At 41.9% G+C, this 16,683-nt stretch overlaps 1 protein-coding gene across 1 annotated transcript in view; it reads right to left on the bottom strand.

The window, feature by feature from the left end:
• Positions 1 to 321: 321 nt before the first annotated feature.
• The window catches only part of ZDHHC15 (zDHHC palmitoyltransferase 15), a 268,386-nt gene continuing 252,024 nt past the window's right edge, over positions 322 to 16,683 (bottom strand). The window contains exons 11-12 of the mRNA XM_086918406.1: positions 10,156 to 10,233; positions 322 to 3,760 (exon numbers count right to left, since the gene is read on the bottom strand). Coding sequence (XP_086774532.1) covers positions 10,190 to 10,233 — 44 coding nt within the window. The 3' untranslated portion in view covers positions 322 to 3,760; positions 10,156 to 10,189. The remainder of the gene's footprint in view (positions 3,761 to 10,155; positions 10,234 to 16,683) is intronic.

The raw sequence follows: 16,683 nt of genomic DNA on the forward strand, positions 1-16,683 counted from the left end.
GATATGGTGAGCTTGTCTGCAAGATAAGCTGGGTGCTGGTCGTGATGGCTTTGTAAATGATGCATTACATGAACAAAGTAGATCTTTCTATCTCCTAACATTTGTTAGTAGTGCAGCTACTCAAAAGCACACAAGCATTTCCTAAAGATCCCCAGGCTGGTGATGGACGTTTGGAGGACAATAAGACTCCAAGTAAGATGGCACATGTTTTTGACTCCGCTTATTTTGCTGCCGTCAGTCTGTAAGTAAGGCACACCCACTTCCCCTCTCTCTGACCCTTTCCTGCCACCACAATCCCATAAGTGGCAAGACCCAAAGCTACTGAGAATTCACTGTTTTAATAATGAGGATCTCGTGTGCTTATCACTGTGACTGTGAGAATCATTACGGAAACATTGCAAATGGACCATCCCAAATCATATACCACCATGCCACAAATACATAAAAAAGAACTTGTGCTTCTTGTACATAGCCGCAAACTCAAGGCAATGCGTTCACAGATGTCCACGGATTCTGCCACAGCATGGTGTGCCATGTGTTCATAAAACGCTTTTTTAATTTAAAGTGTCAGTTTTCATGGTTGCACCTCAATTCCAGAATGATATTGAGCAGTCAATGACCACATCATTATTACAAGCACAGGTAGCGTACAGTGTCCACACACTTGGATGGAGTACTTGAATTTACATAGGTCGCATCCAGGCGCAAAGGCAAGAAAATGCAGAGACACTTTTTATCAGTAAACAACAACACAGTTATAAACAACAGCCCCTCAGGGCACAGAGTAAGCTTTATGAAGAATCTGGCACATTGTGTCAGAACTGGATATAAAAGGAATGACTGGAAAATGCTTGTACAGCACATTTGTAAACACCAACCATTTTTGCAATTGAGAAAATACAAAAAGGATTAAATGGAGACATGCCTATGGACTTTAGTAGGAACATAAAAAGGAACAAATAGCTGCATGTTGGTGAAAGTCGCAATTCTAGGAAAAGTGGCCTTTGTTGTCTCATAAAACAGGCTATATTGACACATTCTTCGCGAGCCTGTTTAAGTACAGATGAGACTACTACATTCTTGATATTGGCCCTCGTGAATAAAAAAAATGAAAAAGAAACCTAAAATACTCCCATTTGAACAGCTCGTTAATAGCACTGGTGACTGGTAGATCTTAGTTCTGTTACATTTTTTCTGTCCATTCTCACTGGTGAGGACTCTCTTAACACATTAAGATATTCACATACTTTTCATTTGTAACATACCCTATGTTATGCTGTGTTTCTCTTTATCTTACCTGAATTTTAACTGTTTGCATTACATTTTTACAGTTTGTTAGGTGTCGTAAAACAGACAGTAAAGCTAACCTGGTCCTTACAGAAGTAATCAGAAATCTTACTACTTATATTTAGTTTACAAATTGTGGGCAGCCATTTTAAAGAACAGAAATGCTATTTTTTTGTGCAGTTGAAGTGTGCTAAATGAATACATAAACAATTGCACTTTCTCCTGATTTCATACGGGTAGTCCCTAATTTCTAAAAGTATTTTATGAGCTGCATTGAAAAATAATAAGATATTTTCTAAACATTTCTATCTGAGTGCTACATTTCTGTCTTTCACTCATAAGCATTCTCTTTTACACCTTGTAATAGGGTCTAGGCACTAAAATAGAAGTACAATTGATTTTGGAAATTTTTTCAAATCAAATCAAATTCATGACAGTTCAATCTGCCCCTAGTGGATTAAGAGAAAATGTACTCTAACTTGAGTGTAATACTAATGGATTGCTTTGTAATATACGGATTATCAATTTCAATTTCGGGGTGATTCAAAAACTCAAATGGGGTGAATATTTTGAAAATGGAGAGATGTAGATTGGTCTTATGTTAGGTGAATTTCCCCCATAGAGGATTGTGGAGGATTACCAAATGGTTCTTGAGGGGCTCTCGCGTCTTCAATCTTCTGTCTTTAATCTTAGCTCTTATCCCACAATTGAATTGAATGGTGGTCCCTACCTCTACCATTAGGGGATATTCTGTTTAACTTTAAACTGAGATTGGCAAGAATCCTTCTGGCATACAATAAACCATGAAAGATACTGCACCTGGATATAGACTACACTGCCGAAGTGATGATATCTCGAAAACGTGGAAAAATTATATACTCAAAGTAAATGGTGGCTTATAGAAACAAATTAAATACCAAACTGCACATTTCAGAACAGTCTCTATAATAAAACAGGATATGATGAGAACCATCAAAAGTAGCAAATCATCAAGAGGGCACGGGCCAGATGGATGCTTCACTATCTATAATACAGCTACTAAATCGTGGAACTCAATCTCTGCTGCCTTTAGACACCCATTCAGTCTCAGTATTTTCTACTTAGCGCTCCCTTTGCAATAATTTCTATCAGGTGGGCTGATATGATGTGCTAATCATCGAAGAGTATACCGATGCACTCATTAGTGAGTTTTTCAAAGTAATGCTGCTATTTGCCAATGCACCAAAGTTACTCCTTTCACCCAGCGAAATGCTTGTTCAGTCACCTTATATTTTTCCTCTTATTGTAGTGTTTTAAGCTTACAATGAGCTCCATGCATTTACATCGTTATAATACATTTTTTCATTCAATTATTTAGATTTTGTTTTTCAATATTATATTCTGGGATGCAACAAAAAGACAGTCCCAGCTGCATTTTTCTTCGACTCATACCATTAGGATCTTTTTTTTTCTAACAACCTTGTCATACTTATTGGTAATGTCTACTAATACAGTAATAATCTATTCACATACTTTCATAATCTCTTATGACCGGTTTACTGATGTTTGACCCTTTTCTTTAAACTTTGCCTCCACATCACCTAAAAACACACTTTCTATTTCTCAGTGTCCTGAGACATCTCAAGATTTCTAAGGAAGTCTCAATTAAGATTCCTGAAGTGTTGGCACAGCCTTCCCCGTTTCATCCGTTAGCTGCCTGCTAGTGACAGTACACCAGTGCCCATAGAAGGTTAAACCCATGCCTATGTGCAAGTCTATGGGCAATATAATAGTTGTTGCTACTAGGTAGACATTTATACTCTTTTATAAATAGAAGAAAATGGTAAAACATACCATTGAAACAAAATGGTACATTCCATTTAAACAAAATGGTACATACCATTTAAACAAAATGGTACAGAAAAGAGAAAGAGAACCACAGAAAGGCCATGTTGAAAGTCAAATGACTGTAATTGGATAGATTGGCACTAAAGGAGGAGCCATTCTCTCAGTACAAACCAATTCTCACCCATACATAATATTTACAGAGGATATAATTGGCTTCTGACCTGGTGTGGTCTGGTCCATTAGTCACTGTATGCGTTGAGTGTTGACACTACTCCATAATTACACTGCAAATTTTGAAGTTTATATGGTGTTTTAGATGCCTTCTTCGCCATCATTGCAGTGATTAAAAATACCCATCCTATTCAGGAAAAGAATGGCTTTGGTCCATTAAACGTGTAGCTATGTGCAAAGAAATACTGTCCCATCAGACCTGCCTGTTCAGTAACTTATATAATACAAAATGATCCTTGTAAGGGCATCCCAAAATGTCTCTGTGTCACCATCCCACAGAACATAGCCAGAACCTGCATGTTCCGGTCAGCTAACACGTCTTGGATTTGCCACGATCCGAAGATCTTCCGAGCCTCTGCCACTTCACACTGAGGGTCTTGCCAAATGGTGGTTAGTTTGACCCCTGCGGAAAACCCTGCAACATAAGAAGAAAAAAATGATGAACACCCCTGGGAGAAAAATTGCAACTCACTGCTCGATTGGCTTAGCTGAGTTAGGTACGCACCTTTTTCATTTCATTTGCCATTATTCACTGTGAACTATTACTGTCAAATGTTAACAAGCATTTGCAATGCAATGGTCTCAGCATTATTAAAGGTAGAGCTATTGGCATTGCTCATGACATTTAAAAAAAAAATCATAAATAAATGGCAGTCATTTACATTGCCAAAAGCTTAATCGTTAAATAAATGGCATTGTCATTTACAATGCCAATAGCTTAATCGCTCGCAAATGCATGACCTATTGATTTACACCCACACAGAGCCACCCATACAGAGTCATTCACATAGAGCCACCACACACACAGAGCCACCTACACAAAGCCACCCTCACACAGATAGAGCCACCCACACATAGAGCCACCTACAAAAAATGGTATCCACACAGAGACACACACACAGAGCCACACAGAGTCACAGACCGACACACACACACACACACACACACACACACACACACACACACACACACACACACACACACACACACACACACACACACACACTAGCGAATCAGATTGCTTAAAAAAGTGGCCCACATTTGCAAATCGCGGCAATATTGAACGTGGGTAGTTTTTAACTAGTGAAGACATGTATAGGTGTTTTACAAGGCAACCAACTGTGCACTGCCTTTGACCATGTGTAAGTGGATGGTTATCGAGACTTAATTGCAGGTTGCTTGTGAAAGCCATGCAATGTGAATATGGGGAGACCGAACGCTCAGAACCTGCAGTACACTGGCTAAGGTTGTGTGCAGCTGGTTCAGCAACTGTAGGTGGTGGCCAAAGGTCACACCTTGAGCCTTGTTTCCACTGCCTACCGCTGAAGGTCTTGCTCAGTTGGCTCTGAACTTGCAATTTCCACAGTCATTGAAAAATAGGGACAGCTGTTTCAAACATTACCTCCCACACCAGATATGTATGCCCGAAGGTGGGGTGTCAGGTGCAGGGGTTATGCAGCGGTCTGTGCCTAGGACTTCAATACTTTGCCAAAGGCTGTGTGCTGCTAGTAGAAGTGGGGCTGGGACTGGTGCAGTGCCTGGACACAGGCTAGGCCTTCCTCCAGAGCCTGCATTGCAGAGCTGTTTCAGAGCTACTGTCAGAAAAACCTTCATTAACTGAGATACTTTGAGTTAATGTCCGGGCAGAAGAAGGGGAAAAAAAACGAATTGCACAGATCCCTTCTGCTTTGGTGCAGCGTAGACAACAGCATCATGATAGCCCCAGAGCCCCACAATGAACAGAGGGGCCACCTAGCAGTGTGTTTCTTGATTGTTCTGAGGAACTTCATGGCAGCCTAAAGCGATAGTTACGTTTTTTACTCTACATGCTTATAGAAGCAGTTCCCTTTCAAGTTTTGATTTTTATTGAAGGGAAAGATTAAAAAGGGTTGTCAGGAGGGCTGTTGTGCTTTTTAAAATTTTAATGTACCACGTTTTTTAAAGATGCATAGCAAAAATATAACCTGTTGCCTTTACATCTGCATTGAATTGTATTGCTTTAATGGAAGCAGCTTTTTATCTTCATTGTAAACTTCTACTGGGATCCCACACATGGGTTGAGTTACTCTGAATATATATGAATTTAATAGAGATAATCATGATGAAGAACTAATTTTACAGTTAAGTAAACTTTGTGTATATATTATTTATATATATATATATATATATCTCATCTGTGACCATAAAAATAAATTTCTATGGAATATTCACCGTTCAAGGACTTTATATTGCCTCTTGGATAATCGGTTGTATACTGTGGCTGCTTACATGAATCTTTGCCACTGGAAGGTAACCAGTGATCTGAGATCTTAGAGCTCTGCCTTTTTATAAACTGTGTGTACCAGGTATTATTTCAAATCTTCTCCCCATCCATCTTAAAACCCCTACTAGACCTTAACCACCCCGAGCCCTACAAAGCCTTACTATTACTACCCATTATCCCTACCCATTCTTGAATCCTTATAACTCTTTACCACTCCTTTCCCTGCCCCTCCCTGAGCAGTTATCCTTACCACCCCTAACCCCTGCCAACAAACCACTGGGTGTCACTTGTGCACTAGTGCCAGCTTCCTCTCCAAGGCCTGAGCCAGTGATGAATGATTAAGTTCGGGGTGGTATTTGCTGTACCTCCCTTTCTGTTCCTGGACGGTGAGTGTAACTGCATATCGGTGATATTTGTGCCCTTCTTGAAAGATCTCGGCCGTTTGAGGCCACGTGAGGCTTCGGCCTTTGTAGTTATGTGGTTGGTCACAGCATACAGCAGCTGACCTGTCGCGCCCCCTTCTAGACCATCAAGAATACCGCACAGGAACAGAAATTTGAGTCTCACTGCTGCAAAGGTGTATTTGCTTCATCCTTGACCTTGGCCAGTGCCATGCCGTGATTGGCCATTATCTTTCTTTGCGACATTAGGTTGAGAAACGCTTGGTCGTCTTTTCTGTTTGTTTTGTAGGCGCCTGAAGGGTTCTCCGCTCCGCAATGGATCTCACCCGGTGCTATACCATGACTGGCCACTAGATGGAACTGTTCTCTCTTCAATGTTTCCTTGTCCATTATCTCAGTTAATGAACACGGGCGATCCTATACCCTCTATGTACACTTTGCCTTTCATCTGCTGTATACCCCTCCTGCACATCATGTTGACACTCCATATATTTCTTTAAGCATATTTGTGGAGAGCTGAAGTAAATACGCGAACGCTAATGATTCTGTGGATACTTTTCTGGCACACAATTTAAACAATTTGCCTCACTCGCCCCTTTGAACTAGGAACATAGGCGAGTGTAGAATCACCCCATACTCTGCACTCACTGTTCAGCTCACACCCTTGCTCCACTGTATATCTGACTTGGTGATCTAGTTTCTTCCTACTGACTCCCGCGATTTGAAAACCAGGACGCCCTTGTCGACTCAAATCTCTCCGCCGACCTGAAACCAGCTTGTTCCTGTGCTGTCCATACTCTCCCGCCGCCGCCACTGCCCCCCTACCCCACTGCTTCAGCGGCCGTCGATGAAAGGGCCCCTCTACAGAGCTTCATGGTGATAATATGCCAAGAGCTCCTTGGTAAACCGACGGCCTTTGTGAGGAGTGATGGCACAAGGTTAGGACCTCACCCTAGAACGGGCCGGGATCTTAGATCCATTGGTGGTACTTCCACACTTCTTGCCAAATGTCATCTGGGATGCAAGGGCCGGACGTGGTCTGGCAGAAATGGCTGCCGCAAACTCCGAAATTTTCGGAATCGGGGGTATGTTTTTTGGTGAGTGACAAATGACGCCACAGATAAAAAGAACCTAAAAAACAGGCCCCCGAATCCGAAAAAAGATGGGGCTTAAAGGGAGTGACGCCCCTCTCCTCCAATGGCTGGCCAGCATTTACGAGGCCAGCCAATGGAGAAGAGGGCGGGTTCAAGCCCCCTAACCTAAAAACATTAAATCTTCGGACCGAACTGCGCAAGCGCAGCCTACGGTCCTCGACCTAAAAATGGAGAGTTCAGGGAAGTACAGTAAACCATAAATTTCGGTAATTCCACAATACTCTTTGATGCGGAATTATCGATAATTACGCCTGTTTGCATAATTAAAAGCAATTTGGGGCACATTTAGAGACCACGAATGCATTTAGGGCCATATGCATGAACAATTGTTGCATAGACACTGAATGGACAAAACCCTTTAATGAGTCTGGCCCTTAGCGCTGTTTCTTAATGCCATTTTGGAGGAAAGGGTGCATTTTCTGTGCTAAGAAAATCACACTTAATGCCTGGAGTAAATTGGGAGGGGGGGAGGAATTCTATCCCAACAGCACAATTTAGCCCTACTTCTTAGCGCGGAATGCCTTTTCACGCTCATTTTGGACCAGAGAGAGGCGTTTTGCAATCAGAAAATAGCGCTGAATGCCAGGGGTAAGTTGGGTGAAAATTCAATCCTAAGAGCACATTTAGTGAGCATGAGCGGCTGTTCACACTTGCTATTCATGTTCTGTTCCATTAAGTGCTATTTTGTTGCACAAAATGCATTCTTGATCCCATTTTGGACACAAATAGGCATTTCATGCACGAAAAAATAGCAATAAATGTGGAATTGCTCTTCTTGCATAACAAAGAGTAATCACATGCAATTCTGTGTGATTACACAAGACTGAATTAAGCAAGTTATGCCCACCCCTAGTTACCGGGACTGTTAGCAGTAGAATTAATTACGTTTTTATATCATCATTCACTCTGCTGCGTTCTGGAAAATGAACACTGTGAGTTGGTTTCTATATTACAAGTTTCTCATAATGTCTTCTGCAGTACTGTACTCCTAGCATACAAACAATAGGCTTTCACTAATGGGTAGGATGCAATATCACTATCTCCATTAACTATTCCTTTAATCCTGGGCTAACCACCTAATGTACATATAAAGTACCCTCTCCTGAGTTAGCCCTGCTCTGCCTGGGTATTTCTGCTAATGCCCTCGAAAAGGGTAGGGGTAATGAAAGCAGCATTAAAATGGTTCCAACCCTGCCTTACTGACCATAGCCAACAGATATAAATTGGGTACCTAGTTTCAGCCACTCTTATGGAAACTTGTGGAGTACCACAGAGCTCCTCCCTTTCTCCACCACTTCTCTACAGCCATCCTTTGGGATAGGGGCTGAGGAAATACTAGGTTAATTTTTAGATGTTTGTTGGCGTTATCCAAATGTATGTTCTCGTACATAATAGCCACAGCTGATGTGCAAAGATTATCAATGGATGAAAGATAAACTGCTCTCTGGAAACAAAGGTAACACCGAATTACCAGTCCTATGTGGGACTAATTCTACTTTCCTGTATGCCTAATAGTGTCTCCAATCAGAGCTTAGCAAGTAAAAATCTGGCACTAATCTTTGATGCACATCTCAACTCTACTTCCTTGATCACCTGCATGGTGAAGGCTATTCATTTTTAGCTTTCCACGCTACAGAAATTCTTCCCATTCTTTCAAACTCAATACTGTGTGTAGCTAATCTGAGCCCTTGAAGTGTGCCTTGATTCATGCGTGCCAAATTGGTTTTCAATTCTGGGACAAGCATGTTTAAACAATATGTTATTTGAATTTCAGCTACAAGGAGATGAAGAGACTCGCCCAGACATCTGTTTAGCAAGTATCAGTGCTGTGACTGGAGAGACAGTTCCAAGGTCAGCATCTTGGCCACAATGTGATACAATTCAATTATTTGCTTGGGAAGCATCTCTCACAACCTTCTGCACAACCAGGTGACAAATGTGCCATCTGTGGCTGCATATCACAGAACATTATTCACCGAATCAGGATCTGCAGATGCTAAAAACCCATAAAGCAATGGCTTTTTCTGCAGAATTAAGAGTAGGTGCATAGAGGAGTTTGGGGTGCTCAAAATAAATTGCCCTGGGGGTTGACATTGCCAGTGGGGTGAACATCTACACAGACATAGCTTTGAGGCTATTCACTTGTAATGTCCTTTCCCAAAGTCATTGCACTTATAAAGTATGTCTGAAAGGCACATTCAACACCCCTGTTGTTTCCGGAGGGGGTAAGTGAAAGGTATAGCAGTAAAAAAAAAAAAAAAAAGATAAAAAACCAGAATGAGCAATTGAACATTGACCCTTATCTTACCACTGGGAGTTTCGTACTTTAGACACAATCATGGATTATGTCGCGGGATTATGGATAACTAGGGTGTGGTAGCCGCACACCTATGTGTTGTCAAAAAAAGCGATTGCGTCAGGCTGGTCATCTAAATTCCATACAAGGTGCCTAGTGGGAGTCTCATATCTGTTTGAAAGAGCCTTCACATCAAGGATTAAATTATGAAGTAACTGTCTGCTCAACAGTTTGACACTCAGATAAGAGTTCTCAAGCGATTTGCGTCCAAGCTTAGTCGAATGCAGGGCTGTGGTACATATGGATAGTGTTCAGCATTATTCTTTTACATTTTCTGCTTTTCCTGCACCAAGACCTTGTACCTTATTCCTTATAAAGAACGCCATTCAAATTGTTGTGTGTTTTTCTGAATAGTTCCGGTGCACCTAACACGAATGGGGCACATTTGATTAATCTCAGATTGTCTCTCTAGGTATTTCATTGTGACGCGTCTTTCTGTGCACAATCCAGAGTAACATCGCCTGCCTTAAATGCCACATTATGGTATGTTGTATTATTATTTTTTGTTGTTGGTATATTACTGCCTCGTGTAAATTTCTGTGATGTAGGTATTTATAACACAGGCGAGAGGGAACAATAACAGAATGAAAACAAATGTCACTATTTCCAATAAAAGCATGATCAGACAGTGCTGACCTGGTAGCGTCGCTCGCTGCACGTCACACCGCTGCTATGTCTCCATCTCTATGGAAATGGCCGAACTTCCGTGATAAGCTGCAATAGTAAAATAAAAAAGATTGCAAATACTTGCAAAACAAGTAATTTCTCTTATCTCCACCATAAACCAGTATTTTGATCCTGGTGCAAAGAGATATAAAAACAAGAGGCTTTCCAACAAACACAAAGCATTTCTTACCTTTGAAGGGATTTCATAGTTGACAGGAACGGATTCTGTATTTAATTCTGTATTTAATTAGTGAATAAGTAATGACCCACCAATGTTTTTGACCACTGCCAGCATGTAAGAACCACAACCGTACCTCAGTCGTTATTCAGCCAGGGTGGAATAGACCATTCAAAAATCATACGCAGAAATGCTATTTCCAACTGTAAAATCGGCAGAGTTTATTTATGACGCCTATGTAGGTATCTATAAAAGTTCCCAGAGTAGAGTTGGGGGAATGTACACAAAATTCCTAATAATAATACCAAGGAATTCAAATACATTTTTATCAATTTCAGTTTTTTAGGTCTCGCGCCTAGCAGTGCACTGCGCAGCAGTGCTCGTGCAGCGCGAGACATTTTGTAGGTGAAAAACGGGGAATCTAAGCTGACCTACGAATCGCACACGCTTGTGGGTGTGCGTTTCCTTTTCAGCTACCCTATTGGCCTTAACGTGCGTCTTTTAATGAAAGACTGCACGCTATTGGCCAAAGGCGTGCACATTGCTCCTCCCACGGCCTATTGGCGTCTATTACACGCACCAAGCGCGTAATAGACACCAATAGGCCGTGGGAGGAGCAATGATCGTGCCCAGACAAGGGCGTGATACTTTAAATCACATGCTTGGCTTTGGCGCACGCGTACCACTTGTTTACAACAGCGATCGCTTCCAGTGCCGCAGTTTTTTTTTGTTACCACCTAATTAGTCGATGGGGGAAGGGTCCAGTTGTCCTGCTTGGCTTTGTCCCACCTTGCTAAGTCACAGCCTCCACTCACTGACCCCTGGATAACATGTTATGTGAAAGCACACAACAGTAGCATCGTTAGTACCCCCGAAATACAGCATTACAGTTAACTAAATACAAAACTCTCCCAATCTTTATTTAGCAGTAGGGGCAGCAGGTAATGTCTTTCAACCACCCTCCTCCCCTTTGGGCGTCACTTGAATAGACCCAGTGCGTGTGCAGATCGGCTCTTGTGAACACACGGCAGCCCTGGCCTCTCCTTGCTGGGTTTCAGGTAGAGGCGCCAATCAAAGGGTCTCCGGGACTGAGCCAAATGTCTGAGGGTAACGCTCGCCACTATCCCTCATACAAAATGCCAGAAACTTATTATGCGCCTATGTTCGGTTCATCTTTGCAGCACTGTAAACAAACATGGAGCGACACTCTCCAGACATGAGCATATCAAACACATTGGCAATAAGCTCTGGTTTGCCCATGCAGTTATTTTCCTCCTGGTACCAGAATGGAGGGGTTGAGGGTACAGGGAGGGCCCTGTACCCTCAACCCCTCCATTCTGCAGCCTCTTTATCAGGTCTCTCCTTACCATTCTCACTAGCTTCGCTCACGCCCCTCACTTTGCCCCATTTTCTCTACCGATTTGTCCCAGACTTTCTCCCTCGCCACCATCCTCTCTTTTACATTCAGACCCTGTCTCTCCCACCTACTCCCTTTCTCTACTTTTGGTCAGGCTCCCTCTGTTCTGCCCTCTCTCCCCCCTCCCCTCTTTCCTACATATTGCCCCTTTTTTTCTCTCTTCTCTGCTTTATATCGACTGCCTCTCAATACCACGTCTTTTCCCACTGCCTCTCTCTTCACCTCTTCTCTCATCTCCCTGCTCTCGGTCTCCCTCCCTGCTTACACCCGCCCCTCCCTCTATCCACACCCTGTGATGTCTGCTGACAGGCCCGCTTGACGCACCTGGAATTTAGCCGTCTCTCACTGAGGGTGTCTATTTTAAATGAAAGTCGATGACATTATGAAAGGCACTGAAGATTACACTGCGCGAGTAAATCACTCATTCACCAAGGGAGGGGCGTGGCCCCGCCCTTCCCCACAGCGCCCCGCGACGCCCAGAATGAGCTCTTGGCACTTCAATAGTAAGCCTTACACAACCTAAGACGGAACAAACTCGTTGTACTTTCAGGCTAACCTACACAACCCTCAGCAACGGTCTACTAACCACAGACAGCAAAGTGCTATCAAGCAACGTCTACAAATAATGGCCTTGATCTACATTCAATCTGCCCGATCAGAGGGGGGGGAGGGCTGGGGGTTGTCTTATGTGTTGTATTGTCTTTTCGTTGTATAAAATCCAATAAAAAGAATTAAAAAAAACAGAAAGATCCGTACGAAAGCGTGCCCAGAATAAGAGCGTTATGGGGCAATTAGTCCAATGTTTCTAAGCGCTATTCAAATTCCAGTAATGCAACATACGCTTGTTTCAAGTTGCAGTCCGTCTTAAGCAGCAGATGGTAATTTATTTAATTGATGCTATATCTAATCAGATTATGAATTTGTAAATTGAACATCTATTTGTAAACTCAAAGGAAGAAACTAATATATGTTAAAGATTTCCATGTGTACTCTTTCACCAAGCATAGCTCTTAAAATATTTCTGAATGGGTTTCCATGACTGATGCTCCGGCTCCAACCAGTTGAAGAAAGCATCCCAATGGTCAATCCAGGATTTGAGGTAAAGAATATCGGCACTTTACATTGTCCAAAGAAGAGAAATCTGGTCTAATGTGTACTCACTTTCATGTGTGGGGAGTATTACATGTTGGGTAAGATGCACGTGGCACAACCCTCAATAAGCGCGATCAATCCGGATATTGAAATCTCCTAGTACAAGGAAGTTCGTAACATAGAAGAGCATAAGGGAGACTCTAAAATAACAAGCATTGGCATAGCCAATAGGTCTGGCTTATAAGTATTTAGTTATGCAGCACAATATCCTTGGTGCAACCACATCAACTGTTGCACGGCTAAACACTTATAAGGTCACAAAGGCGAGACCTATTGGCTATGCCAATGTTTTTTTTTTTACATACTTGGTGCTTTTGCTTCTGCTATCACAGCAATACATTTTGAGTCGGTTTCACTTATATTTACATACCACTTTTGCTGTTCTAACATTAGGTTACTGTTTAGGGCACCTCACAGGACATATTTAACTAGTGTTTGTTTAGCATGTTTATAAGCAGCGCTTTAAACGTGCATCTATATTTTTATACCATTTGTTAATAAATATTATCCCACTACACATATAACAACAAACCGAGGCAACAAATACCAATTTTCATTGATACCTTCTGCAATGTTTTCATAAATAGTAGTGTACAAACAGATGCCCTTATAAGTTATGTTATAGGTTTCTATGCGCTTTCTGGCGCCTTGCAGGGCACAGCCACATCTGCCTATTATTTCTTACCTATTTTTCTATTTAGTGTCCAATATAATGCCTTTATCCGTGTTTGTGGTGCTTTTACTTTATACATTTCGGCACTTTGATTTTTTATCCGTACTATTTTTATGGTTTACAAATACACATTATTGCTACCCTAGGTATGCTACATATACTATTAAACCAGCAAATATTCAATGCAAAAGGTAGAATACACATACTTACTCCACAGATACATAAAAAACTGTAGTTAGCTAACACATTCAGTCAGAAAACAACAAACTAATCCAGCAAAATATAAACAATGCCAAAGTATCTAACTTTAACTAATGTGAGACCTATTGCATTGGAAATGCTTTTTTGTTGAGCTAGCAAGTTGGGAATGTATTCCACAGTCTGGAGACTCCACGCCTGTTAGGTTAGGAAAATTGAGAAGTGTCAGAGGGTCTAGGATGACAAGAACAAGAACGCCAGATGAGCGCCTACAGAGGACTCCAATACCATGCTGTGTATAAACTATAAAGACAGAGGTCACCCTTACATTAAACCCAACAAGTGATCATATAAGGATGCCCATCAGTCACCACACGGAACCGCCCTTCATCATTTGGGTTCCTTTTGAGACCACTGATGGTGTTATCTATTATCTTTCTCATGGAGGGCTAAGATTGTAAAAACCCTCTCATGGTCAGATAGATTAACGTGGTCTTACTTCTCAACTGAGACGATGTTAAAGAAGAGGACTGATGTCGTGTTGCAAAAAAATAGTGAAAAAAACAAGAAAAAAATTTGTGTGAAATAAAATTGGATGAGGGGTTGCTGAAAGTGACTTTATTCTGTTGCTACCCACTCTACCAATATTAAAAAGTAGACAGGGACAACCCAATTAATCTTGGATCATCTAGATGTATTTAAGGGTCAACATGTTTCAGCAATTCTTGACACAGATTGTCATTGCTTTCTTCAGGACCACAGTAATCTGTTTGCTACCACGAACTAGTGTTTGTAAAAGACAAAAGTGCTCAAAATTATAAATCAATTTCAAAACCGATACTCAGATCACCTGTATCCACTAGATGTCTGTATCGGTGACTTCACCTTTCCAAGTTGGAGATTGCTAGGAATTGTGAAAACAAGGAGATACTTAGCTGAAGTCTTGTTGAGAACAACGCATTCTTGTAATTGTATGAACATACTAGGTTACAACTATTCAATCCTAGTAGAAAATGACATGTGTTCAGGCACAATCATAGACACATCTTACATAGTGCTAGAATCTCAACATTGGATAGAATTGTCAAAGTAACCAAAGGAGATTAACATCTTACCCCACTTGGAAGATGTATGGACCTCACCCCACCTGGCCACGGCTCAGGGTAAAGGGGAAGCACAGCTCTAAAAAGGGGGCAAAGAACAGCAAAGCCAAACGATGAAGGGCGGTTCCGTGTGGTGACTGATTGGCATCCTTATATGATCAATTGTTGGGTTTAATGTAAGGGTGACCTCTGTCTTTATAGTTTATACACAGCATGGTATTGGAGTCCTCTGTAGGCGCTCATCTGGCGTTCTTGTTCTTGTCATCCTAGACCCTCTGACACTTCTTGTCTTTCAGTATTGTTGGGGCCGTATCAGAGTGTGGTCTTTAAATCCCCTTTGACCCTCTTTAAATGTTCATTGTTGTTGCTATTTGAGCAGTCGCTTGGCTGCGGGTCTTTTTAAACTACGGACCAATTTATGGTCTGTTCGCGCTAAACATAATCGTTGACGCGTTAAGCTCTCTCGTGTGTTTGGACGTCACTGTTGAGTGCGTCTGCGCTTTCACTTATTCCCTCAAATATGGCCGAAAATCAGGGCCTCTCCTTTGATGAGGATGACTTACAACTTGCTTTGGCGAGTCATCCTGATCTATTAGAAACATTAGCTGCAGCTATAACTAGCAACGAAGATGAATGGGGTAAAATTCTCACTCTAAAGAAAAGTCACACACGCACCACACTACACGGAACAGTGATGGCACAATATCTACGCAACACCTGTGCACCCACTGGACTTATTGTCACCAACAGTCCTAGATTATTCTTGAAGGATAAAGAATTCCTCAAAAGCAGGTCCCTCATCGCTTGGCGATGCACCAGGGACTGGCTGATACTTATCATCCAAACATCAAAAAGGATTGCGGACACAGTACTAGTTGAGATCCAACTACTAGAATCTCACATTAAAACCACCCTTTCCACCAAAGCTTTTCAGAAAAATCAAGACGAAACCAACAAAAATAACAGAGAGTTCAAAGAATTCACGTTGTCGGTTAAAATTGAGAAATTTAGAAAGGACCTGGAGAAATTCAAATTTGATAAGGTATACCCTTATACAAGTGACACATATGTCCCTCCTGACTTCACTGCTAATGGACGCAGAAATGGGTCCAATTATGGTACTTCAAGCTCTGAAGAGAACAGCTAAGGAAGTGACACTGGGTCTACCAATCAAGGTCATAAACCAAGAGGTAGAGGAAGGAGAAACTACTGCAACAACTGGAGGGGCAATCAGCACAATCAGACACCTATGTGGTGGCCCCCTAATGCATGGCAGTATGGTGGACCTTCCTTCCCTCCTTACATGGGACCACAACAAATGGGTCCTTTTCAACCACATATGGGACCGTTTCCACCTCAATTCCCGAACAATTTTTCTGGGCAGCCTTTTTTAGGCGTAGGCCGAGGACGGTTGCGAGGCAGGAAGAGAGGTCAACAGCAACCGCAGGTCCACTACAGCCCTCCAACAACCTCGACCAGGAACTTGAGGAGTACAACAACGAAGAGCAAGGACCAAACAACAACCAACTTGGAACCGGGCTCGTGATCAATCTTAGCCAACATGTGCCAACTGAAGAGAAAGCCCTCAATAGAGGCTTTGTTCCAACACACATAACGATCACTTTGAAACACATCTTGAACTAACCAAATTTCTACGTAAAGTTAGATTACATTTTTTCTTTGCCAGCAAACAAGGATCTGATGTGGAAGAGACACGTGAGATCAACACGGGATTAAAAAGAAAATCTACTTTTACTCCCCCTCACATGCCATGCCT

This window comes from Lissotriton vulgaris, chromosome 4_1 (assembly GCF_964263255.1).
Source record: "Lissotriton vulgaris chromosome 4_1, aLisVul1.2, whole genome shotgun sequence".
In the NCBI taxonomy this organism is placed as follows: Eukaryota; Metazoa; Chordata; class Amphibia; order Caudata; family Salamandridae; genus Lissotriton; species Lissotriton vulgaris.